General features: G+C 37.1%; 5 protein-coding genes across 7 annotated transcripts in view; 4 read left to right on the forward strand and 1 right to left on the reverse strand.

Moving 5' to 3' along the window:
* LOC129788976 (dachshund homolog 2) overlaps positions 1-27,506 on the forward strand; it is a 1,190,888-nt gene that overhangs the window by 226,695 nt on the left and 936,687 nt on the right. The gene's annotated exons all lie outside the window — the stretch shown is intronic.
* The window catches only part of LOC129788985 (uncharacterized), a 511,890-nt gene that overhangs the window by 5,726 nt on the left and 478,658 nt on the right, over positions 1-27,506 (reverse strand). The gene's annotated exons all lie outside the window — the stretch shown is intronic.
* LOC129789102 (uncharacterized) lies at positions 4,281-5,424 on the forward strand. Its single transcript, XM_055825742.1, has 2 exons — positions 4,281-4,504; positions 4,572-5,424. The coding sequence occupies exons 1-2, from the start codon at positions 4,388-4,390 to the stop codon at positions 5,319-5,321; spliced, it is 867 nt and encodes a 288-aa protein (XP_055681717.1). The 5' UTR covers positions 4,281-4,387; the 3' UTR covers positions 5,322-5,424.
* LOC129788928 (titin homolog) lies at positions 6,017-20,730 on the forward strand. Its single transcript, XM_055825371.1, has 8 exons — positions 6,017-6,501; positions 7,219-7,403; positions 7,466-8,053; positions 8,119-18,376; positions 18,435-18,554; positions 18,658-18,868; positions 18,938-19,062; positions 19,131-20,730. Exons 1-8 carry the CDS (start codon positions 6,351-6,353, stop codon positions 19,490-19,492), a joined length of 12,000 nt encoding a protein of 3,999 aa, XP_055681346.1. The 5' UTR covers positions 6,017-6,350; the 3' UTR covers positions 19,493-20,730.
* Positions 25,495-27,506, forward strand: part of LOC129788929 (sushi, von Willebrand factor type A, EGF and pentraxin domain-containing protein 1) — a 47,419-nt gene continuing 45,407 nt past the window's right edge. For all 3 annotated transcript variants that reach the window (XM_055825374.1, XM_055825373.1, XM_055825375.1), the window contains exon 1: positions 25,495-25,758. The gene's annotated coding sequence lies outside the window, so the exon portion shown is untranslated. The remainder of the gene's footprint in view (positions 25,759-27,506) is intronic.

The following is a 27,506-nucleotide window of genomic DNA, read 5'->3' on the forward strand; positions in this document are numbered from 1 at the left end:
TTCAGATTTTACTGTAAATTATTCCAATTTTTTGGAGGAAATTCTTAAAATTTTAGTTATATTAGATTGTTTCATATAATTCGCGGTTAAAACTAAAGAAAAATGGAAATGTTTGGATCATAGAATAAAAGGAAAAATCATATTGGAATGCTATCTAGTGACGTTTCGACTTTATTGCATTGAATTGATTCGTTTTTCTTAGAAGGAATTTTATTTTACTTGATGAAGCCCTGAAAAATCTATAAAAAAAATTTTTTATTTCAGAAAATATTATTTTCTTGAAGAAGATCATGGAATTAAGTATTTACAAAAGTCTAGTAGATACGCAAAATAAATTGTTTATTTTTTGTATTAACCTTTGGAATGCGGAGGCCTTGGAGGTTACGTAGAATGCGAAGGTGGGGTCGTTGAGCGACCCCAAAAAGAAGGCCAATTTTCTCCCAAACTATACAACCTGGAGTTGTCGGGTTAGTGCCTATAGATTCCTTATATAGTCCTCTTGCACCCTGCACCACAAATTTTCCACCACAAAACACGTAGAAGAAGATATTTGGGAAAAACATTTTTCACTCATTTTTCACAATTTCTTTTTGAGAAATTTGCCAAGAAACTGCAATTTTTTTTTCACTCTTCCCCACATTCCCCTCACTTCCCGCAACGTGATAAATGGCAATATTTCTCGAATATTCTTTATTGTTTTGCACATTTACATGCTTCTAATTATGTTTTATGTTGCTTATGCTCTAAAAAATTTTCCGCAGCATGACCGTTACACCAATTTTTGAATTCCCTTCTTCTACATTTTCCTTAATAACTTTTCTTGTGGTGGTCGGATTGAGCTGAAATTTTTACACAACCTCCTCAGATAACCAAAGAACTTATTTCCAAAAGATGGGAATGGTATCTTTTATATTTATGGAGATATAACACGAAATATAGCGCTGGGGTCGTTCAACGACCCCGCTCCGCATTCCAAGGGTTAAACCAAAAAAAAAGCTTCAAAAGTTCATTCACATAGAGAAAAAGTTTTTTGTGATATTGAAGGTAGTTTGACACCAAAAAAAATCTCCTAACGGCGGGTTTCCTTCTTTTCTGTTTGATTTAAAATCTTTTTTTTTTTAATAGAAAATCATTAAAATTCACAGCATGTTGGCTCCAGAGATCTAACAAAAGCTAAAACATATATTAGAGAACTAGAGCTAGATTAATATGTTCTCTAGTCAAAGATAAATTGAAACCACTTTTATTGATTAATATCGTGTGATTTGGGCAAGGCGACAAAATGGCAAATCAATGTTCTCCAATATCCATCCTCAAATAGGCTTAACAAGAATGCTGCATCAGATTTGAGCAAATCAATTAATTTTTCTCTTGTATATATTTGTATAGTTCGCATCGAAGGTGAAAATACATTGAAAATTCGAGGCAAATTTGCCATGTCCAAAAAAAAACGGCGCAGTTCCATCGACGATTGAAGGAAAAGTGTTTGAAGGAAGCGAGACAAACGTTTTGAAGGTATATTGTGAAAAAACTGATTGAAGGTTTGTATGTGGAAAAGGCTTGAGATGGGAGCTGGTCAATGAACCATTAATGAATCTGACATAATATAATCTTTCGTCACATTTCTCCTTCTGAGCAATTGACATACAATACCATGATTGATATCTCAATAATCACGAAATTATTTTGGACAGCCACAATGGCATCCTCTTGAGAAGTTTTCGGCTGAGAGCATCACTTTTCCCACACCGCGCACACGCATCTCTTATGGATAGTGGCTGCCATCAGATACACCTCCTCCACGCAGAGATCACTTTTCGGCCACAAAAATGTGTTTTTGAGCATAAAAAGGGAAATTATCTGGCTAGATTTTATGGGAATTTATTAAATTAAACTAAATGAATATTTTGCAAATTATTTTTTATAAAACTTCTACGGATTTTTCTGAAGTTTTGTTGAATGTACTGACTTATTTTAAATATCCAATTAAACCAAATCTCTATAATTATAGAGATAAGACACAGCTTTCCTCCAGATAAAACCCCCTTGATTTTTAAAGTGTGTCCAAAAGCACGGCTGAAGTGCAGCTTTTTAAAGAAATTTTCAAAGTCATATTTGCCGAAAAAAGCATCTCTCATTCTCTTTTCGGGGCTTCCCGACACGCCAAAATATTATGAGAGAGGAAATCTCCTTTGCGAAATAGGCAAATGCTACATGACATTAATTAAAAATACACAAAAATCTCACCCAAACAATGTATTGATCTTTGGCGATCAGGTGCGTTATATTATATTAGTGTGAAGTCTGTGAAAGATGAAAAATTCATGATCAGCGCTTGATTTGCGTTTCATCATTGGTGTCATTGCAACCGAGTTGGGTGAAAAATATAAAAAGGCGATCTTTATGGTGTCTCCACCGACATATTGCAGAAATTCGGGTTTGCGATCGCGTGCACATGATCTTGAAAGGTGCAACAAATTCTTGCTAGATCACTTTTTATTGATGCCAATGCGCAATGTATGCAGATTAATTTGATTTTTCTTTTTTTTTTTAAATTTTGTGCGCCACGACATTGAAAGAGAAAACGCCACCGTTGTGCAGATTTCAAGAACATCCACTTTTGGTGAGATTGCAAATTTTCTCTTCTTCTCCGCAATACATAAAGAAAACGCCCCCCGAAAAAAATTATGATTTATGCTGTCCATGGTGAGAATGCATTTTTGGACGTCTTGGCGATCTTCATGAGACTTCTTTGGGATGACCAAGAAAAAAACATTCTCACCTCCAAAAATATTATGTCACAGCCCATTGAGCCTCAAGTGGTGGCCAATTATGCAGAGCCACTCGATGGCACACGCACCGTATGACTGCCTTTTGTCGCCTCTACGCCATCTAATTAGGATTTGCAGCTCATATGTTATACAACACTACCAAAAGCTACCTATATACCTACTTCTTTTTTTTTTCCTGCCACGCAGTAGTGTTTATTTTCTTGTAATCTCGAAGCCGTTTCTCACGACAACCGAAGAATTTTTGGGGGGATATTGAGAAATGCTGGGCAATCACATGGAGATCATAAACACTTGTTCAAGTGCATGTAAATTGTTTGAATTATTATTGCAGCAATTACATTGTAAATCACATTCGGTTGTCTCTCTTTCTTGAAAAAAAATCGTTGAGAAATTTTTCTGAGTGATTTTTTATAAAAAAAAATTATTTTCGTTCGATTATTTTTTTCAATAATTATTATTTTTTGTAATTCGTGGTGCATTTGAGAGCTTTCCAACACGTCATCATGGTGAAGCCAAAAGAAATGTAAAATGTGACGAGGTGTTATGTATTTCAAGCAAATATTCATGCAAATGTAGGTAATCGCCAATTATTTTTTTATCCTACTATTTAGCAAGTTTTTTTTTTTCAAGAAACATTTTAGCAAAAAAAAGTAACTTGCTTCACGTTTAAATGTTTTTGCATAAATTCGCGAATTTACGTGGAAGAGAATCTTGTAAAGGAAATGGGAGAGAAAGTTGCTCAAAAGAACTAAAAGGATTAAATTTATATTTTTTCTCTTGCATAAATGGATTACAGGACAAATGAGGTGACAAAATTTTATTAAATTGAGAAATCTTCTTTTACAACACTTTTACTAAATTCAAGAATTTTGTTTAGTAAACATCAATCGTACGATCATTTTATGAATTAATTTTGAAAGTTTTTAATTCATTTTGTGTTCCAATAAAGGTGTTAATTTCTATTTTGATGGCCAAATAAAGTGTTGTATATAAAATGTATTAAAATCATTTTGCAACAAAATTCATTTTCTCACAGTGAAATGAATTCAAGGCGTAGAAAAGAAATTTAATGAGGAAATAATGTTGATTTTTATTTCCCTACAAGAATCTAATGGGGAATTAAGAATTTAAAAATCTTTAGAAAAAGTTGAAGAAAATATTAAAATTTTTATGGAATTAAAACTTTAAAACTAAAAAGAAAAGTCAAGTTTAGGATTAGAAGGTTTAGTGAGGTAAAAATCTGTATGGTTCAGGCATAATGCACACGTGAGGCCATAACTTGGCGACCTAAGCAGAACGATAAAACTTTTTTGAATTTTTACTCCAGTTTTTGCTCGATTTTTGACATCATTCGATGTGTCGTCACTTCCTGCTCCCGGGAAATTTAATTTCCGCCGGAAAACACTACAGAGAATACAAGGAAATCCAGGAAATAGCAAAATCCCACAAGATTTGAATTTAGCGCGTAAACATTCATTGCCACTTGCGCCCTCTGCTTTGACAGCCAGCGCTCGCTCAGTTTGAAACTCACAGACGCTCCGTTTTTATTTTCTTATCTGATTTTCCTAGTTTTTCCCAGTTTTCCAGCTTCCAAGATGGGTTCATCCACCAGTAAGTTCCTCCAGACGATGCAGGAGAAGAAAGAAGTTGAGGAGAAGTGTGAAATTGATCCACGTTCACCATCACTACACATTTCTCGGACTCCAATCAACGTAAAAACTCCCCAAACAATCCGGAAAACTCTTTGAAATTGCTTAAAATTTTTGTTTATTTTTGCAGGAATTTCTGCTAAAGGCCAACAGTAGGATTACCAAGGCACAGGATCTGACTACGAATATTGAGACACCTCTCGGTGGAAGTTACGAGAGTATTTCAACGAGAACAAAGCAACTTGAGCTCCTTGCGCTGGATCCTCGATCTCCTTCGCAGGGAATCCAGAGAACGCCACTCTCGGTGGGTGTAAGTGATGATGATGAGGAAGAGGAGGCTGCCCAGGAGTCAGCTGGAGAGAGTTTTGAATCTGCTCTGTCCAAAATTGACTTCAACGACGACGATGGTGATGGCAAGGAAGAGCAGCCGGAAAAGAAGTTGCTGGAAACGAATTTTGACTACAAACCCCCGGAGGATGCAGCACTAGTTGAGAATACAATTGATCCGCGATCACCTGGATTAGAAAGGACACCATTTGTGTTTGAGGATGAAGCTCCACCAACATCAGTGATGAAGGATTGTGAGAATGCAACACCCAAATCCGTGCGCAATGTGGCCCCTGTGAAGGTGTTCCACGATGAAAATACCCAACAGCAGCAGCAGCAGCATCTTACCCCAAAGCAATTGATTGTTGGACAGGAGGGCAATAGGACACCGTTAAGCTGCTTAGCTAATCGAGGAATTCCCCGAAGCAGCCTCAAGACACCAGCAAATTCCCAAAATTTCCCAGTGAAAACCATCGGCAGAGGAGGAACAATCACCAAGAGTGCCACCCAGTCAAAGATTCCTCTGCCAACCAGGAGATGCGTTGAAAATTAATCATTTTTCCTTTTAAATTACATAATTATTGTTTCTTTGAGTAATATTCTCAATCATTTTTCTAGACAAAATAAATTGAGTGAGAGTTTAATAAAAAATTTGTTTTCCAACCCACAAGAGACTTTTCAGGATTTTTACTGAGTTTTCTAGGCATTGTCGGAGCTTTTCCTGAAAAAGGACATTTTTTTTAAAATCTTACAGAGTATTTGAGATCAAATTGTTGATTTTCCTGGCAGAAAAATAGGATTTTTCACGGTTTTTCTCTATATTTTCCAACGGAAGTTTTCAAATTTAAATTAAAATATTGTCCGTTACGTTTTTCAGTTTCAGGCCAATAAATCAAATTAACTTAGTTTTTATATTCACTTTTTCATATTATTCCATCTGCCAGAGGCTTTTCTCAGTTTTTCCATTGATTTTTCATGTGAAAGCACAATTATTGATCGCATATTTAAAGATTTTCTTCACCAAAAAATTGGATTTTTATTATTGTTCAACTTTGCTCCTAAGTTTAAAAGTAAAAAAACCGTTTAACCGCCAAATAAACCCACGGAAAATGCATGAAAAGCTAATATTTGTAATTGAAAATTCTGCCGCGTAAAAAAAAGAAAAACATTCCGCGTAAAAATTTAATTTTTACGTTTTCTACGCCATACTTGAAACGGAGCTTGAAACATCGCGGACTTCGCGACACTATACCCAACCCTGTTTCTTAAGTGTTTTGTTGTATGTACTACGCGATGAATTTTCCTGGCTGTTTTATGTAGTGAAAAAGCGCAGAGATGCCTACGAAAAGTGGTGTAAATAGTGCAATAGGTGTAAAAGTTGCGTTTTCCGTTGTGTGCATGTGAAAAGGATTGCTGCAATTGGCGGGAAAAGTGTCGTGAGAAAACCCCAAGTTTGCAGACGCATCCATAAAAGACTTGCATTGTTGTTGTTGGGAAATGAGACATGCGTGAAACATTTTGAGGTAATAGTTTCCATCGAAAACTATAAACATCAACTTCCCAGCGGGACCACTACAAGCAAATGGCGTCAGAAAAAGATGCATTCCGCTGTGTTGACGACCCCAATTTCGCGATTGTTTGTGCATTTCTCGAGAAATTCGCCCCAATCTGCGGTATTGAGCATCCCGATGTCCAGGAGATGCAAACAATGCTCGAAAACACGGAGGAGGAAGGTGAGGAGAAATTGTGTTGACGAGGATGGCATGAGAAAAATACTTTTCTCTCACTCTGGCATTTTGTAGTGGTGTGAGTGCGCTGAAGTTGTGTGCGTGACGTTTGTTTGTAGTTGTGCGGAAAAATTAAAAAAAAATAAATTTCCATGGAAAAACTCATTTTTGGGGCGCCAAAAGTTGGCGGGTAGCTCAGGGGGGCCCAAAGTACGTTCAGTAAAAATTTGGTGGCGCAACTCGCCGGATTTTTTTGGGGAATTTGCACGACTTTTTCTGGCGCGGATTTTGAGAGTTTTGAACCAGGGGTACCAAACGACGCGGCGTCGCTTCCTGGTCACAAAAAACACACTTTCGCTGGGAAATTCGGTGGAAAACGCGAGAAAACTGCGAAAAACTGAATGTGGGAGGGAGACAGTATCAGTGACGTGCACTGTCTCGTTTTCTCTTATACAAAATGTACCAAAAAATAGTAGTGGTGGCTTTTGGAACTAAATTTTTACCGCGCCAATTTCAAAAAGTAGTCAAAAAAGCATGAATTTTATATGGGGGCGCTACGAAGGGGGGCTCTGAGGGGGAAATGAATGTCGTTGGTAAAATCCGCCTGGTATCAGGAGTCTCTGTACCAAATTTCATCGCGATCGGACCAACGGTGTAAATTTACGGTGTTTGTTTATATTTTTATTTCAACTATTTTTTTATTATTATTTCTTGCATGAATAGTTGGGCCAGAATTGATGGATTTGCACATAAAGTTGATGCGAAAGACCAAGTATACAGTACGTCCAGATAGATGGGAGCGGTCTCTAGTTAAATTCACCCATTCCTTCTCCAATGTCGATGCTTGGGAGCTCGAGAAGTTTGGCTACAAGAAATTGAGACTTCCTGTCCGTCTGAGGATACTTAAGGTGAGATTTTGGGATTAAAATCCTTCACGGGATTCTAATTAATTTTTCTTGTTGTATCCTAGGCCCTCTTGGAATGCCAATTTGACTCAAATGTTCGTTTTAAAACGGCCGTTAATGGTATAGCAGCGAATGATCTACGACCTCAGCCACTGGGACGTGACAAGGAGGGCAACGCCTACTGGAGTACTCTGGATCAACGGTGCAACCTACGGATCTATCAGGAGCACCTCGACGAAGAGACGTGGCGCGTCGTGGCCACAAGTCGCGATGAATTAGTCAAACTCATTGCTATTCTCAATGGCAATGAACCCATTGTGCCCAATCTCGAGGGATTAGTGGATGAAGACAGTAGCAGCAATAGCAATGGGTTACTCCTCAAAGGCGAGCATGTTCTCGTGAAGCAGGATTCCAATTCCACATCCCTCTCCGATGATGCACTCCTGCCCAAGAAGAAATCTCAAGAAACTGGCAAATGTGAAGCTGCCCAAGAAGATTCCAATAAAGCAGTCAATGATAAAGCTGAGACAACTGCGATGAAAGCTGAAGAATCAAATGAAAAGGACGCAACAGAAGAAGAGAGTAGTGATGAAGAAGAAATGGAGGAATTTAAAGAAGAAAAACCACCAGAACCACCTGAAAAAATTCCTCCTGTGAGTAATTTATCTCTTTAAAAAAAATCCTTTTACTAAACAATTTTTTATTTTACTTTTTATAGATAAAACTCGGAGGACTTAAGAATAAATTCAACAAACCCTCATTGGTGTCGTCCTTTGCGAAGAAAGAAGTGAAAACAAGTTCAAGGAGTCAACGATATAGTAGAAGATTGGCAGGCAGTGTAAAGGAAGTTGAGGAAGAGAAATTCTCCATTCCAGATACGGTGCTCAAGAGGCCAAAACGCGAACGTCTCACATTGCTTGGAAAATCGAATATAGAGAAAATTAATAAATTCAAAAAGATGGATTCAAAGAGGAATCCCATCATTGAGGAAAATGACTCAGAGGAGCAAGATGACTCAGATGAAGGAGAAGAAGAAGAAGAGGCAGAGGGCGAAGAGGAAGAGGATGAAGAAGAAGAAGAGGAAGAAGAGGAGGAGGATGAAGAAGAGGAATACAGTGAGGCAATTGAGGAGAAATTAATGATTGTGAAAGGTGCGGGTAGTGGAAGAGACTGTGAGGGTGGTAATCCCACTTTTGAGTGCAGTGAAGTGATTGTGGAGGAGACAATGTACATTCAGGGCGAAGGGAGTGGTGTTGACTGTGATGTGGGAAACACAAAGGACGACGAAAAGGGTCCTGAATCATCTGGATCGAAGCCCATGTTCTTCTTCGGTCAACCTGGATGCCTAAAACTCAGTCCAATGAAACAGGGCGTCAGCATGGAAATTGGCTTTGGTGAGAGACCACCAGTAGATGATGTAACAGCTGAAAGGAGTTCGGTAAGTGATTCAATAAATGACCAAAAAGAAAATTGCACTGATATTGTGAAAAATGAAGAAAGTTGTTCAGAAGGAGAAATAAAGGAATCAAATAAAATTAGCGAATTGACAGAGGAAGCTTGTAAAGATATTGAGATGAATCCTCTGAATGATTGTGGGGGTTCTCAAGAAAATAAATTAAATATTGAAACAGAAAGTAGAGAAGAGCAACATGCCACAAATGAGATAGATCCAAAAGAAGGAACTTCAAATCAAAAAGATCTTGAAGTTGAAACAGAAGGCCTTACTAAATTGTGTTCTATTCCATCATTAGAAACACAAATTGAAAAAATTGATACTGATTCAAGTTTTCAAGGAAAGTTAATTGAAAATGCTTCTGAAGATATGAAAATTGATGATTTAGAAGAACAAGAAGCATCACAAGGTATATCACAGGTAGATATTACTGATAAATCGCTAAGTACTGAAAAGCTTTTGGTTGAAGAGAACGAAGAGACAATTGAAACAATATCAGAGAGTAAAAAAATTGAAGAAATTACTGAAAGTAGTGATTTGAATGTCAAAGAAGATAATACAATTGAAAAAACATCCGAAGAGTTGCAAAAAGATCCTAATGAAGATGAATTTGAAGCATCCACTAGCCAGCCATTAGCACAAGTTCCTGAGCAATTAACAATTGAAGATATTAAAGAAAATGAGCAACTTGATGAATCTAAAGAATCAAATATTGTAATTGAAGACACTTTGGATGCTTCAAATTCATTACCTCATGAAGATCTTGCTGAACCAACAAATCAATCAATAGATTTTCATGAAAAACCACAAGAATGTGGCAAAGAAACTGAAATTTCTGATAAAACTTACGATTCACAGAGTTTAAATGTAGAGAAAAAGTCCTTTGAAGATGTTTCTTCAGAGGAAGATTCTCAGACATTTTTGGACTACGATGAAAAAGTTCAAAAGACCATGGGAAATGTAGAAGAAAAGCTTTCGAAAGATTCTGTTGGTAGTGAAAAGCTTTCGGAAAATTTAGATGGAGGAGAAATATCGTCTAAGAATTTAGATAGTGTAGAAATGTTTTCTGAGAAGTTAAATAAAGGAGAGAATTTCCCAAGAAATGTAGATATAGAAGAAAATCCTTCGATGGATTTAGAATTTGCGGGAAAATGTCAAATGGAGGTGGATGTTGAAGAAAAATGTTCAATGGAGGTTGATTCTGAAGAGAAGTCGATGTTGATTGAGGCAAAAGAAGAAAAAATTCCGGTGGATGCTGCTTCTGAGGAAAAATGTTCAATAAATGAAGGAACCGAGTCAACAAGTGGGCCATCAGCGGACTTAACAAGCGGACCGTCAGCAAAAGAGCTAATTGAATCATCAACAGAATCAACAAATGAGCCATTAAAAGAAGAAACAAATGAACCAGCAGAAGAACCATCAAATGAAGAATTAAAAGAACCATCAAATTTACCTCTTTTAGAAGAGAAAATTCCTTCAAATCTGGAATTAGAAGAAAACTGCGAAATCAAAGAAAATCTTCAAGAAAATTTCCCATTAGATGTGACAATGGAAGAAAAATATTCAATGGAAGTAGATTCAGAATCTGCATTGGGTGTAAATGAAACAGATAGATGCCCAATGGATGTAGATCCGGAAGAAAAATCTCTGTTGATTGCGGATTCAGAAGCAAAAGAAAGCTCATTGAATCAAGAGTCTAAAGAGGAGGAGATTTCTGAAGAAAAGGATTTAATTTCAAATGAAATGGAAGTTGTTGAAAGTCAAATAACAAATTTATCCGTTGCTACCCCTGAAGAAGTCAAGACTTCCGAATCAACGAGTACTTTTGTGGATGAAAAAAGCTGCGATGAAACACAAGAAGAAACTCACGAACTTGAAAAATCTGAAGAGATTAATAAAGATCAGGGAGAGTTTTCAGGAACAGAAGAATTATTGCATGTTGAAAGAAAAGAAGAGTCTTCTTCAACTGAGGCTGTAAAATCTTTAGAAGTTTTTGAAGAACAAGAAGAGTCAGTAAAATTATTGGAGAGTGAAAGGGAAGAAGATTCCTCTTCAGCTGAGGTACCAATTGAAAATTCTATGGATGTGGAAATAAGTGTTGAAGGAAGTAGTAAAGATGTTGTGGATAAATCAGACACAGCTGTTATTGATAACTTCCACATGAGTAGTGAAAAAATTCCAGAAGATATTGTTCCAAAAGAAAAATCTGATGTTGATCCAGAGGATTCAGAAAAGGATACTCCTGTTGAGGAAAGGTTACCAATTGAATCACCAAAAGAGCTAGCAGATGAGCTACTGCCAGAAACAACCACTGAAGAACAATTGGAACCAACAATTGAAGCAATAAATGAGCCACCAACAGAAGAAACAAATGAGTCGTCTGAAGTAGTTGCAAAAGAGCCATCAACAACAGTAACGGATGAACTACCAGAAGAAGAAGAAGCAATTGAGCTACTAAAAGAACTATCAGATGAGCTAATATTTACACCATCAACGTCTCAAACAGAATCAATAAATGAACCACAACCAGAATCATCAGCTGAGATACAAATTGAGGCATCATCAAAATCATTAGATGACTTACAAACGGAATCAATGACTGAGCTGCCAAGGGAAGAAATAAGTGATCCCCAAGAACAAGAGGCAAGTGAGTCAGCAAGAGAACAATCAACTGAGATGCAATTAGAACCACCAACCGAATCAATAAGAGAACCTCTCACAGATTCAAAAAGTGAAGAACAATTTGAACCATCAAATGAGGCACCGCCTGAAGAATCGTTTCAAGAACCAACCCCTGATGAACAACTACCAGAGCCTCCAACTGATTTATCGCTTCAAGAGCCATCATCTTATGAATCTTCATCACAATCTCAGCCCTTAACTCAAATGGATGTCGATACAATTGAAGAAAATAAAGATATTGCAGAAGAATCAAACACATCCTTCCCTGGGAGCATTCCAATGAGTCCTGAAAATTATTTAGATGACGTTGAAAGTCAAAAATCAAACGACGAAAATGAAAAACAAGAATTTTCTTCTCAAGAGAAACCCATTGAGGAATCAATGGAGACAGAAAGCACTGAAAAAAGCAAAGAGATTGAAGATGGACCAAACACAGTATTATTTGAAAACTTACCATCAACCTCAAGTGAAATTTCAAGAATCTCAACAGTTGTTGGTGAAGAAATTGAGAAAAGTATTGAATCTGAGAAACTGGCAATTTCAGCTGAAGAAATGTTGCCAATTGAGCCAACATGTGAAGATGTTGATGAAAGCAAAAATAATGCAGATACCGAAGAAATATCAAATATTGCTTCTGTTGATAATCTTTCACCAGATCCTTCAATGGATGATATTCCTATTCATAAGGAAAAGTCTGAAGATCCCGAATTGGGTCAAGAAGACCTTTCTACGAAAGAAGATCAATCGCATGCCCAACTTATGGATGTGGAGGAGAATTTAATTACAACAGAAAGCTCAAATGTAATAAATTTATCAGAGAATAAAATTATTGAAAGTGAGAAAATCGAAGAAGATTTTGAATTGGAAGAATCAGAGATTCAGAGCAAAGTAGAAGAAACTCCTGGTGATTTGTCTCTTGTACCTACAGTGCCTAAGATTATGGAGGTTTTTTCGATGGCACACAAAAGCACAGAAGAAGACTCACAAGGAGATTCTTCGGAGTTTATTAATGAGTTACCTACAACGGGAATTCCAGTAAAATCTGTTGAAATTCAATCTGAATCTGCAGTTGATGCAGAGGAAACAAAAGAAGTAAAAATTGAAGATTTTTCACTTCAAGAAAATAGAGAAAATGAAATTGATAGCATGGAGTGTTCAAGTCTAATTGATAGAATTACGGAAAGTCTTGCAGATGAAGATGAAAAGTCCCAAATTGACGAAGAATCAAAAAATAAAGATATTGAAAATCAGAAAATTGATAAAGATGTTTCTTATTCTGAAAATAAAATTATTTGTGAAGAAGAAAAAATAGAACAAGGCTCTCTAGAAAGGAATTTAGTTGGTACCTCGAAGGCTCTTGAATCTGTTCGACAAATTGACAGCATAAGCATAAATCAAATTGCTGAAGAATCATCCACAACATCTGAAAATATTGAATTTAAGTCACAAGAAGAGGCGCAAATTTCTCAAGTTAAAGTAGATGCTGAAGAAAAAGAATTCTTGAGCTGCGACGAAAAAGTTAAGGAAGTTGATTCTGTTGATGAGTTCAAAGATACAGTTGGGGAAGCACCTGAAAAATCTCCAGCAGAAAATTTCCCAAAGACTGATGATGAATCTCTCAGCAAAGCCGATCAACAATCTTTGGAATCAGTGGCACCTGCAGTCATAGAAAGCAAACCCATTGAAGCAGAAATTGCAGAAAATTTCTCGGAAGTTCCAGAAGATCTATCAAAGTCACCAGAAAAGAAATCTTCAGAATTACCTCCTAAATCGCCAATTACAATGCATAAAAGTGCAGGAGAATTTTCCAAGGAATTTCTGGAGCCAACAATGTGCCTACAAGTTAAACCAACATTGCCTGAAATTTCATGCGTTCCTATGGAAATTGAAGAGTCTCCTGCGGCCCAGAAAATAGTCATTCCGGAAGTGGCAGCTGCAACTATTTTACTTCACGATAAAACGAAAGAAGCATCGAGTTCGAGTGATTGCACCCCGATGGAATTGGAAGTTGACATAGAGGAAGAAGGCAAAGTTACTTCAGCAGCATCTCAGCCTATTTTCTTTGGCGAAGTTCAAGATCTATCCATGGCTAAGGGTAGTACGACGAAGAAAGCTTCCAAGCTCCATGACAATGTACCAATGGAAATAGAATTAGAAGATTCTTCGAAAAAATTAAGAGAAAGCAGTGAAATTGTGCTAAATCCCCCTAATCAGCAACTAATTGTGGAATCTTTAAATATTTCTGAGACTAAGAAGAGGAAACCAACAAAAATGACTGCATATGAGAGAAGACGTGCAATGCAGGGAACAAAATCTTCCATATCAGCAGTTATTGATCGGATAAAGGCGAAAGAAAGTGAATCTCAAGGAATACAAAATTTAAAAACTCGCAAAGGAATTCAAACGAGAATTGAGTCAACTAGAGAATTAAGTCAAACGACTGAAGTTACTGAACTTCAAGAACTTAAAACGGATGGGAAAATACAAGAAAAAGAAACTGATGCCAAGAAACTCACAGAAATCAAGGATAAAGTTACTTCTCATGAACCCATAGAAAAGGCGACTAAAGAAAGCGAAAATATTTCCGTTAAAATAGACAATAATAATGAAAAGAAAATTGCAGAGAGTCTAGAGAAAATGGAAAAAACAGTTTTACCGGAAGAAAAATCACAACCTCAGTCAACAGCAACTATTCCAGAATGTCCTAAAATTGAGAAAGAATCCCCGGAAAATAGTGGTTTGTCTAAAAAGAGAAAAATATCCGAAGAGAAAATCACGCCAGAGAAAATCGAGGGTAAAAGAATTAAAGCAGAAGAACAAAAGGATATAAAGGGTGTAGAAGTAAAAACAGTCACCCCGGAGAAGAGTGATGAGATATTGGATTCTGGCAATGAAGAGGAAAATATTTCAATACTTGAAATGGCAAGGAAGACAAGAGGAAGGAAAGCACAAGTGGAAAAGAAGCGAAAGGGACGAAATGAAGCAAAAACATCAAAGGAAGAGGAAGTTGTTAGTAAAATGGAGACAACAGAGAAGGATGAAAGTGAGCATCAAGTCCAAATTTCACCAAAAGCCAAGAAAAGTGATAAAAAGAGGGAAACTGAAGAATTCATTGATCCCGAAGATACAAGTAAGAAAGATTTGAATGAAGAAAAAGTGGAGGAAGGAAGTAAATCATCACACAAGTCCATCCTTAATTTATCAATGGACTATGAGCCACCAGCAACAATTATAAGACTTGGGCGAAAAACACGTGGAAGACGTCCTGTTGAAGTTGAGGAGGTGGAGCAGGGTAAATTGCAATTGGAGGATGTTATTCCAACGGCTAAAATTGATAAGAAATCTTCAGCAGCTGAGGGAAAATTGAAGAAAGCTGATGTGCCCAGTAAAACGGCTGAAAATGAAGAATCAAATCAATTTGAAGATTTAATACCTGTTGCTAAAATTGATAAGAATAAAATTGTAGCTGAGAAAGAGAAGGTTGAGGCAAAGGAAGCAGTTGTGGAGAAGAAGCCTTATAGCGGTCGTGGCAGAGGGCGAGGAAGAGGTCGAAGAGCGGGGACTTTAACCCGAAGATTGGGATTGGAAATTGATGATACTGCTGTAATTGATGATACCGAATCCGATCAACCGACTGTACGACAATCGCGACGAATTGCCCAGCTGAAGATTAGAGAAGAGGCTGAAAGGCGGAAAATGGAAGAGGAAGCACTGGAGAAGATGAAACAGGAAGCTATTAGGAAGAAGAAACAGGAACAGGATGACTATGTGCCTTCAGCTACATCGGGAAGTGATGAAGAATACAAAGGGAGTGTGGAGAAGAAGAAGAGAGGCCCAAAGAAGAAGGATTCAATGAAATGGCATTCAGGCACGGGAACATCTGAGAGTGAGGAGAAAGATGAGGAGGAAGAAGAGGATGGATTGGAGCCAGAATACGTTGGATCGCCACTCTTTAAATCAGATCACGAATTCTCACCTGAAAGTGATCTTGAAGACGATAGTTGGGTACCCACAAAAATGGCTAGAACAGTTAAAAAGGATCCTGAAGATGTACTTGATGCAAATCCTGAGCATGCGTGCCAAAAGTGTCGGAAGCACGATCATCCTGAATGGATTTTGCTCTGTGATAGTTGCGACAAGGGATACCATTGCTCCTGCTTGAAGCCCGTGTTGTTTGTTATTCCCGAAGGTGATTGGTTTTGTCCACCGTGTCAGCATGCAAAATTACTGGAGAATCTCAATGCGAAACTCAGTGAACTCGATGGTTTGATTGAGGAGAAAGAAAAGGAAGAATTGAGATTAGCACGATTGGCATTCAATGCAATCTCAACGGATAATATAATCAAAACTGAGGAGCCAGTACGTGAAAAATCACGCAGCTTGAGTCGAAGTATGAAAGCGAAATCATCTTCATCCTCCGACGATAATAGTTCAGACAATGAACCCATTTATAAATTGCGCAAGAGACGACAGGCAAATGTGAGCTATCGCTTCAATGAGTACGATGCACTCATCAATTCAGCAATTAAAGATGAAATTGCCGTGATGGAGGATGGATTTTCGGCATTTGAGGAAGAGGCACATGTTACAGGTGCTGGAAATCTCGGCCGTGGTAAAGACATATCGACTATAATTGAGGCAGATAAAGAAGAAAAATTGCGACAGTTGGAAGCACGAAAAATCGCCAAAACAGACGAGGCAAATTCAAATAGGAGCGCCTCCGAAGATGAAGCTCAAGCTGATAAGAATGATGAGAGCAGTGATTCAGAAATAATTCGCCCGAGGAAGAAGATAGTGCAGATAAAGAAGAAGAAAAAACTCAATACTCTCGATGTTAGCTCCGAAGATGATGGGTCTGATGAGGATTTCGAGGAATCATCACCTGATTCGGAAGATTCAGCTGAATCCATGAGTAGTGGCAGTGAGAATTCAATGGAACTCGAGTTGTTGCGCAAGAAGAATAGCAAAGCTGGAATACTCACACGAAGATCAGTAAGATCGCGGCATAAAGTATACGATGAAGACTTTATAAATGACGATGATTCCGATGAAGCTGAACCACCACCACCGAAGAGGAAGAAGAAAAAGGAAGATTCTGATTTTTCGGACTTTGATTCAGATGAAACTGATGAAGATGAGGAGGATATTGATAGCGATGATTTGTGCGATGATTCAGATTCGGGGAGTGATACGAGTGATTGGAGGTCACGCAGGAAGAAGGCACCACCAAGGAAACCACCAGGAAAGCCCAGCGATAAGCTAGCAATTGCCAAGAAGAAGCCAAAGAAGAAGGATGATGATGATGAAACGCCCTACAGGACGGGATCGAAGAAGAAAGCCGTCAACGTCCTGAAATCCGATGATGAGCAAGAGATGACACGGAGAACTCGAGGGAAGAAAATTAACTTCTTGGAAGATTACTACGATGATAGTTCAGATGATGGTATTAAACCCGGTGTGAAGCGTCCTGACACCCCACCAGAGGAGCGGGAGAAATTCATAAAGAAACAGGAAGAGATTAAGAGGATGCTGGCTGCGAAGAATACGGAAGGAGCAAAAGAAATTGCAACACCTAAACTTGAACCTCTTGGTTTGAAACCAGCTGAATTTGGTGCTCTGTATCCTGAACCGACGTCTCCGGCTGCGGATATGGCTCCTGGAGTTATTCCATCGGATTCCATTTCAACAATCCCCCTGCAAGTTATCCAAACTGCCAAAGCTTTGGACGTTGATTTGCATCACAGGGCAAAGGATAGTGTTGACTACACTGAACCACCACCTGTAGCTGTTGCTCCACCGGCGAGTGGGGATTTTAATCCGGAAGATATGAATGAGGAGGAACTCGCAAGGATGATGGAGGATGAATCATTTGCACAGCAACAGCTTAAACTTGCCGGTGAGGCGATACGAAATAAAAAACTCCGAGAAGCTGAAATAAATCGAAAAGCTGAGGGAAAAGAGAAACTCGGTGCTTTGAGTGCGGGGGTACTTCCTACACCTCCCATAGCTGTTCCTGTGTACACACCACCCGCACGTTCCATTGAGCCACCGTCAGTTCTTCCGGAACAAGCACAAATGCTTCCGGGTCAAGTGAGAATTCCTGCTCCGCCACAACTTGGGCCCAATCCACACATAAATCCTCTGCAGCATCCAGTGTTGAGACCCACAGTTCCGATGCCTTTCTCCCCTGGACCCATGCATATGCCACCACAAATGCCACAGCATCAGATGGATCCACGTGCCGCTGAGGATTTAGATCATGCAGTGAAACTGACAAAGGCTGGGCTGGTGCCAAAGAAACGCGGGAGGAAATCAAAGTTGGAACTTCAGGCAATAGCTGAGGCAAAAGCCCGCGCAGATGTTCCTCCGTATTTCCATGGAGCACCTGCAGGGCTTCCTACGGGACCACCTGGGGGTCCTCCTGTGCCTCTGCCAACTTCACATCCACAGGGAGCACCTCCTGGACCGCATCTTCAGGCACCAATTCCACCATCTACATCTCTACCCCCAATGGCACTTCCGCCAGTTTCACATCCAACCACATCTCATGTGGCCAACATGGAACGTCCATCAGTTCTTCAGGCACCCAATGCCATTGTTACAGCTGCTGGAGAGCCCATAATTCCCACCACAGTGCTGTCCGTGCAGGGGAATCCAGCAGCTGAAAAGGGGGATCCAGATAGTGCAAAGAAACGCGGCAGGAGGAAAAAGATAACGCCACTGAGAGACAGTATTCCCGGTGGGCAACACACCACCATCACAGCAGCTATGAAAGTTGATACAGAACCAACAACATCCAATCCCATTCTTGCTGAGAGGCTGGAAACACCCCCAACAACAGGTTTGTTAAACTATTTAATTTTCTTTTTAAAATTATTTTTAAATCATTTTCTGTTTAGATTCCAGCAAGAAGGCAACACCCCCTCAACTCTATCCACCAGGAAGTAGTGGTGGTGGTAATATTTTATCAAGATTGCAACAACAAATGCGACCATTGCCAGGATCTTTTGGTGCTCAAGGTATGTTTTTAATAAAAAAAAAGGAATCTATTCACTTCAAGAGTGAATAAACTCCTTTTGTAAATTAAAGATAATTTTTCTTATAAATTATTTTCTTGGGCAGGCTTACCCGGATCGCGATACTTCCCTCCACCTCATCATTTGGGACATGGATCACTCAATATGAGCCTCCATCATCTACGTGCAAACTTTGCAGGGACACCCACAACATCTGCACCTGGGAGTGCAATTAATAATGGATTGGGGGAGAGACCACCAGGAATTTATGGGCCACCAGATCAACGTGGCGTTGCAGGACCTCATGGACTTTTTAGGTGAGAATTTAATCTCTTTAAGATTGATTGAAATTAAAAAAATAAATAAAATTTTGATGAATATTTCAGAGGGCCTGGACCAATGTATCCTCCGGGTCATGGTTACCAAGGTCAGCAATCAATGCTGCACCATCAACTTCAATCACTGGATCCCTCAATTGGGATCCGGGCATCACATCCACAAGAGTATCAGAGTAAGAAATTCTTTAAATTTTCAATTGAGATTTTCGATTTTTAATGTTTAAAATTTTTCCCTCTTTAGGTCCGTATTTGCCACCACAATTTGGAGGATTCTACGCTCCTTCATCCCAAACAGCTCCACAGTCCCAGACAACACCGACGACAACATCATCAGTGCCTGTCACAACTGCTGCAACATCCACACCACCTGTTGTAACTGCATCCACGGACGATCCGCCGGCCACAACGTCTGCACCGGCTACAACTACAGCCGCCCCAGCGCCGCCGTACAGCCAATTTGAGACGCTGAAATCCTCATCACCGCACGAGAATGCCCCGCATAGCTACAGCAATTCACCGGCACACGTCGAAGCGGGGAGTACGAGTGAATTTAGTGGTCTTGTCAGCTACTTTAGTTCCCAACAAGATGATCTGGAGTCATAAAATAAACGAAGAAGCACCTCCCAGACATTCGCACGTGCAGCATAAAAAGCTCTCTCATTGCCCAAGAAGGTTGAGTGAGTAAAATCAAGATGAACTGAGGGATTAAAGTGGGGGTAAGTAAGATGATCTTCTGTAAATAAATAAATGTTTTACTGGGAAATGTTTTCTCTGCATAAGAGGAAAGAAAAACGGACAAAAATTAATTTATTTATGCAAAAAAAATCATGCGTTGTACATAAATTTTAAAGAAGAAGAAAGAAAATTCATACCATTATTTATACATAGTTTAAGAATTTTATTATTGACATAAAATAAATTTTAATATGTTTCTACGGATTTAGAAGAAGAAAGAAGAAGTATACCAATAATTAAATGAAAATGAATCTGCGGCAAAATTTGAGAGAATAGAATATTAATTTTCTTTTGCAAAAAGAATATCGTAGAAAATAGAATGAAAAAAATTTAAAGAAAATTAATTGAAAAGAAAAATTATTTGTAGATGAAATATTTTAGAAATCCCGTCCAATCTCTTGAATGTTAAAAGAAAAGGATATTAAGCAAAAAAAAAGGAATTGTTTAAGAAGATTGGACAAAATTGAAAGAGAACGTCTTTCAATGATTTAAATCAAATTGAAAAGATTTTTTTCTTTTGAAAATCTTTTACTTATTTTTAGAATTAAAAAAAAATATATTTTTGCAAAAGTTTCGTATTTTCTTTTTCTCAATTTAGGGCCTAAAATAGAACTATACGTTTGAGTGTACTTTATCTTATTTATTTAACAAGAAAGAAAAGAAAATTTTATGTAGTAGATTTTAGTAAATTAAATGCAATTCCTACGTTGAGTTGGAGAAAATAAACAAAATAATATTAGTCAAGAATACTCTAAAATTTATTTTTTAATTAAATAATTAATTTTTATCCCAAAATATGGATTAAAAAAACATCACAATTTGCATAAATTTTTCGTTACAAAAAACTATATATATCGAAGATGAATATAAAAGAAAAATATGACTTAATGAAAGAAAAAAAAACTATATAATATTGAACGTTAAATTTAAATACCAATTAATGAAAATAAAATGAAGAAATAGTGTAAATGTAAAAGGAATAATGAAGGTGTAGTGTTTACGAGAAAGATACAATAGTGGGCAGAGGAGAATGTAGGTGAAATATACCATTTATGATAATGTGAAGAAGATGTATTTAAAAGAAATAGCATGATGGAAAAACTTTATGCAAGACTTTTAATTCTTTTTGCTTTTTATTTAAATTGAATTTCTTCTTGTTTTCTTCAATTTAGATCCAACGCCAGGGATATTTTGAAAGCCAGAAATTTTGAAGTCCATAACTGCCGGAAATTTAGTCTTTTAATGAATGCTAAATTTAATTTTTTAAAGTACAATTAGAAGAAGCTTTCAACGGAGATTCTAAAGAGTTGCTGAAGCGCCAATAAATTAGGTGAGTCACATTCTTTAAAAACTTTTGTAGGTGGAGGAGAGGGAATAATTTAATGCAGGAAAGACAAATTGAGATTTTTTATACGTAGAGAATAGCTTCAATTTTTCGCCATTATTTTATCCGTTTTCTTTTAACTTAATTGATTAAAATTTTTTTCAATTTTCAACAAATTTTTATTAATTTAAAAATAATATTTCCTTAAATATTTCTACAAAGAAGAGAAAGTTTTTTCTTAGAAATTTTCTCAAATTCAAAGAATTTAACACCCCTAAAAATAATTCCACAAGTACGTACCGAAGTTAATCAGTCAAAACAACAGAAGTAAATCAATCAAGAATAATTATGAATCAGTGCAGTGATAAAACGATACTACGTATGATTTTCTCAGTTTTTAATCTAAAAAATTTATTCATTTTCCTTTATTTAAAAGAATTCAATTTGAATCCATTTTAGTAAAAATCATTTAAAAAAAGCTTTTTTTCATACAATTTCGCAAAATGATTTTTCTGAATGAAAATTTTCTTTTCAATTTTATTTTCATTGATCTTTTCATTTTTTTCTGCTTAAAAGTTGATTTTGACCATAAAAAGAAAATTCTAAATATCTGTTTTGGAACATTTTAAAGAAACTTCGTCGAATCGAAAAGTTTCGTAACGTTTTTTTTTTTATAAATAGAAAATCAAACTTCACGAATTGAGTACAAATTGAAGTTGCAAAGGAAGCGCTAAGAAATGAAAAGAATTCCGCGACAATTGTCGTTTAGTGGTAGAGAGAGAGAGAGTTTAAGAAATAAACGAATGTATCTGCGCTGCTTAAAAAAAACATCGTCAAAGTCACGGTAGATGAGGCGGTCAATGGCTCTAAACTGTTTATTGTATAAAAGTGATAATCGATGTTAGGTGCTGAAATTCATAACGATGGTAGCTGCATATTAATTAAAATATAACGTTTTTAGTGCTGCGGTATGGCATTGCCCCTGCCCTCTAGGTACAAGATAGCTCATTTTAGTCATCCGGAAGTTGCAAATGCTTCTTGCAAAAGCAAATTGTTCTTTTTGTTGTTGGAGGTCTTCTGTGTTGTGCCTTATATGAGAGACATTCAAGAATTTCTCCATGATTGAATTAACGTGGGTGAATAATTTTCTATATTGAGCACATGTGGTAAACGGTACTGTGTGGCAGCGGAGGAATGAGGGAGGAATTATTCATTGTGTATCGTAGGTACTTTTTTTATTTATATTATGTCAATTTGCATAATATTGTAAAGGTAAAAATATTTATGAGTCCCCCCCCTCCTCCTCCTTCTGAGAGGTAAGATTGAATGAAGAGGTGAAAAGAGTCTAATTTTCTGCGGAATATTTTCTCTCAAAAATTTTCGGCATACCCATTTGGAATAAATTGCAATATAATTAAAGGTGAAATCTCACCGAGTTATGTTCACAATGCTTCGTACATCTTAATGTTGTTAAATTTACAGGAATTCCTCAAACAATTTGAGTGCTTGAGTGTCATTTGGAAGAGAATGGTTTTATGACCGAAATAGCATCGATTTTTCACCAAAAATATTATTCATCTTAATTGCCCTCTCTCACCAATTTGTTCATTACCGCTGTAAGTCGCCTTTAAAAGCAAATATATTGCTTTTGATGTTTTATTTATTTAATTCTTCAAAAAAAAATGAAGAAATTCCAAGGAATTATCCCACAATTGTATGCAATTTTTATACGATCAGTCTCTTGCGTACTGGAGGCTCTTTTCCTCCCCCCCTCTATCCTCTCTCGATATATTCTCTCCCACTGATTTATTGAAATCACTAAATTGATCACACATGAAATGTTTTCTTACGGCTCTTTTCAGACTCCTAAATTGTAATATATTTCTTCCAAAAGAAATAAAAAAAAAACGAGCAATACACCACTCTCTCAGGTGTTCACAGGTGTGTACCGTGGAATTTGTATTTTTTCTCTCTTGCACCACAACTCGCAGCTTCTGTAGGCAGACAAAATTCTCGTGCGCAAGAGGTGGGAAAATTGGTTGAGAAAAAAACTTCCAGAGCGATAAGCATCCATGGTTTTAGTTGAGATTGTTTGTGGATGAAATGTTCATTTTGATCTCTGATGGAATTTGTTTTAATAGCCAAATTCTTGTTTTTGTGATGTGAAAAAAATCCAAGATGAAAATTTTGATCAAAGAGCAAGAAGAAAATGAAAGGAGTTTATAAGTTTTTGTTTGAGAAAACCCTTTCATTTGAAGAAGTAATCGGGATATGCATAATCTTTTAGAGAATCTTTAATAAACTCCTTTTTCCCCGTTTAAATACTTCTTGACAATCTTTAATTTAATTTAAAGCTCAATTTTGCTACAATTGTATATTTTCAATTGTTTAAATTGGATAAACAATAACTTCTAATCACTTCAGGAAGGAAAGCAATAATTTCCCATGAAGAAAATCAAAAGACTTCAATGACAGTGAAGCGACGAACCTGAGAAAAAAAATCTCAAAATTCTTCAAAATCTATATAATAAACGTAAAATGACATCGTCAGACGATAAATCTCAATGAATTGCTACCTGCCGATCGAGATTTTGGGGATTGTGAGAGTGAAAAAGTATTGTAATGTGTGTCTTCCACACTGCCCCTTCTTAAGGAATTTCGATGATGGGTGCTTTAGAGCTAAAGCCATACAGTGTGAATTAATTCACAAAATTATTGAAATTCCTTTCGCTATCCGCACAAACGGGTGAGTGTGTGTGGAAAATTTCAATATTCTCCTGTGAGAGTTTCTTATGTGTGATCTCTTACCTGCTTCCACGCCCGTATGTTGAATTTTATATTTTATTGAGATGAATATAGAAGCAAAAAAAAATTGTGGCACACGATAGTGTTCGAGAAGGAGAAAAAGTGTGTGCAGTGTTGCCTCTGTGAGAGCAACGACAAAAAAGCCATCAATATGCTGCAACACAGACCAAGAGGAGAAACACACCTTCTTGTGAATTTTATATGAAATGCTATGTACACATCAACTTGGTCGCCGTGGATCCCTCTTTAGCGGATTCCCTGCCCTCAACACCGCACCGCAATGTGACTTCGTGGCCGATGGCGGTTGATGGAAGGTAGGTATAATATTATTGGCCACAATGTGTGTTTGTGTCTCTCGCGATCTCACTCGCTCCATTTCTATGCTTTTGCTGTGGTAAAGCTATGGTGAAAAATGCAAGAAGTTGATGGTGTTGAATTTTAAAATTAAACCGGTTTCTTCGCCTTCCTCCATGGCTTCCAATCTCCCCACACTGTCTCAAAAAATTCAACAGGGTGCGCTAAGAATTCCTGTGGCTTCACCTTATGCGCGACGCCAACAATGCCAAATGACTCACGATGAAAAATCCTTCGAAGAAATATCTCACTGACCTTTTTTCTCTTCCTCCCACATCTTTTTTTTTCTTTCCCAACTGCAGGGAGGCTGATGTTCTACGTAGAAAAAGACGAGGAAACATTGCAGACAATAAGAAGTGATTCTCAGGGTCTTTCCAGACAACAGGAAAACGTGAAGAAATTCAATTTCCCACGACAAGAAGGGATTATTAGGGCTACTCTCTCAGCAGGTTCCGGATTCACCTTGTGAGTATACCCAACTTCTCTCATATATAGTTTCCTTCTTCACCACACAACACCTGAGAGAGACAAGACCAATGCATATGTATTGAGGTACGCGAGATTTAAAGTATAGTACCTATATATGTCTCTCATTATACACGTTAAATGTTACTGTACGAAGCAGAAAGTCAGGCAGGAGAGACTACACTGTCATATGTAACAGACTTCTCCCGGAGGTATCACATTAAGGTGAAGGTACATGAAAGAAATCGGAATGTTTTGGAATCTTTCGAAGATTATTTCTTTAAAATTTCTTTTCAATGCACAAGTTAAAGGATTTTAAAGAATTTTTTTTTAAAAAAAGAGTTCTAATATTTTAAAGAAACAATTTTTTTAGAAGATTTTATAGCCAAGACACATTTTATGCTATAAAATATTTTTAAAAGTACGATCTAGCATTTTAGTGTTAAAGCCTAAAAGACATAAAAACCATAAAGAATAACTTAACAAACACTAATAAAAAAATAAGGATTCTTCAATCTTGTCACCAAAATATAAAACCCAAAATACTAATTTAATGGTTTGTGTCTAGGGAGCCATAAAACATTTAATTTTAAGAGTATACAAAAATTAACTTTCTAAAGCAAAAAATAAATATCTAGATAAAAAAAGAGTTTTCTACAAAATCAACGCCAAAATATGCAATAATTAGAAAAAAAAAGAGTCTACTATAAATATTTCAGAAATTATTGAAAAAAACTTAATTTTTCCTGAGTTGTAGAGAAGGAACTATCGGCAGTATAAAATTTATCTTTTCACCACACAACTATATAAGAATCTCCCCATTCCAATTTTCTCAAGAAGCAATGATCATTCTCCTCCAACACCGTCTCACAGGTGTGTGTTACTGTACGTCCACCAAGTCCAAATCCCCCAGCGGCGGCCGCTTCAGTGAGTGTTGAACCGCTGCCTCGAACGAAGGTTTCTCGCGCGTTCTTACGTTGAGTTTGGTTTAAATATATATAGGTATAGAGATATCTATATAGAGAAGGAGAAGAAGAAAAAATCTGGTGGTTTCTTGACGGTTGTTTTTTTTTGGGTGATGGAGTGTGTGCCGAGTGTGTTCCACTTTGCTCAATAAGTGATCGCGAGTTAATGAATTCCTCACACTATTGGATATATCAAAGAACATTTAACTGTTAAGCAACACGTAAGAATTCTCTGAAGTATCCTTTTTCTTTTTTTCCCTTATTCCTCTTCTTGTGTTTGTGTGTGACTCTTCGGGGTGGTTCTTCCTTGGAAGATCAAGAAGGATACATTGTTGGATTTTTTTCACCTTTTAAGAAGTCTCTGTGTGTGTTTGTGTGTTCTCGAGAGAAGAGCTGGCATTAGATTTTTTTTATACACATAGTTTCTAGAAATATACGGAGAAAAGGAGAAGTGAAGATGAACGTTGATGAGAGAAAAAAAAATCGGTGTGGTGAAGAAATCAGTGCTTTTCGGATGAGATGGAAAAATATTGAAAAGGGAAGAGCATCAGAGAGTTGAGGAGGAAAAGATGAAGAAAAAAAAAAAGAGGAGAATCACGGTGTAGTTGTGGATTGGATCTTCCCGTTTGTATCTCGAAGTTGTCGTCATCGGTCACATTCCATCTTGTTGGCTTTCTCAAATTTTACCTTACGCGTCTCATTTCTTTACCTACTTTAAGCTTGTGATGTTGAGATGTTGCTGCAACAGATCCACAAAGTCTCAAGAAGTGTGGTGGTGATGATGATGAAAAATTACTGCAATTTTCTTTTTTCTCCTTTTGCTTTTGGGGCCTACATCAATCGAACAAAAATATATGCCATGATGGGTGGAAATCTCTGCCACATTACATGCACGTAGGTCACAAATGGTGTAGGATATAGAGAATTTCGTAATTTCCTTCCAAAGAAGAATAATATAAAGTCAAAGAGTGATGGATTTTCCATTCACGTCTTTTATTTTTCTTCAAGAAAATAGCACAAAACAATGTAGAAAAATTTTTCTCTCAGATCCAACTCACTCAATTAGGTCTTAAAAGATGAAAGATGGTGTTGAGACAAAATGCAAAATTGAATGTGCACAGAACGATTACAAAATTATTATATACTCTCAATGTTGCTTGGAATTGTTACATTCAATTCTCTCTCTCTATTATTCTCCACACACAGTCTTTTCAGTCTCTCCCCCTCAATATGTAATGAAATATAATTGTAGCCTACATCCAACACATATTCAATTGGAATTATTAACTTTACAAGTTCATCGTGCCAGCCGCGCAGTCTTTTCTTCAATCTTTCCACAAAATGTACCCCGCGAGATACATTTTGGACTCGATGCTCTTCACTCAGAAATTCTTTTGTGTTCTTATTTCACTTCTTGTGTTTCAATTCTTTTCATTTTTCTCTCTTTCTTCATCCTCCAAAGCAATGAAATCTTTACAAATACAACCTACCTTCTTCCCATTACCCATCCTTCATTCGTCTCGCAACATTTTTATGCCCACAAATTCGATTAGTGGGAATTTACTTTACTTTTCTGCTCATTTTTTCCCTCATTCTTCACCATTTAATATTTCATATTATTGTAAAAATTCCCCCATTGAATGGTGTTGTTGGCGCGCTGGCATTAAGAAGAAGAAAAGAAGTGAAGAAGAATAAAAAAAAACGTCGAAAGAGCAAAGTTGCTCGTGAGGAAATTGTGCAAATAACGGTCTCTGGGGCGTAATAGTTGTTTATTAATGAAGGCAAAAGAAATATATGCATATATACTATAAAATGTAAGATAATGCAATGCGTAAGTTGGAATGCAAAAATCACTTCAAATAACATATCCAATGAGACTTTATTGCCATCGTGGCGATTTTTGTTGCTGTAGCCATTACGTGCGACAAAATTTCCCCAATATTGCTGTGTTGGAAGATTTATAAATAGA

This window comes from Lutzomyia longipalpis, chromosome 2, assembly GCF_024334085.1.
Source record: "Lutzomyia longipalpis isolate SR_M1_2022 chromosome 2, ASM2433408v1".
NCBI lineage: Eukaryota > Metazoa > Arthropoda > Insecta > Diptera > Psychodidae > Lutzomyia > Lutzomyia longipalpis.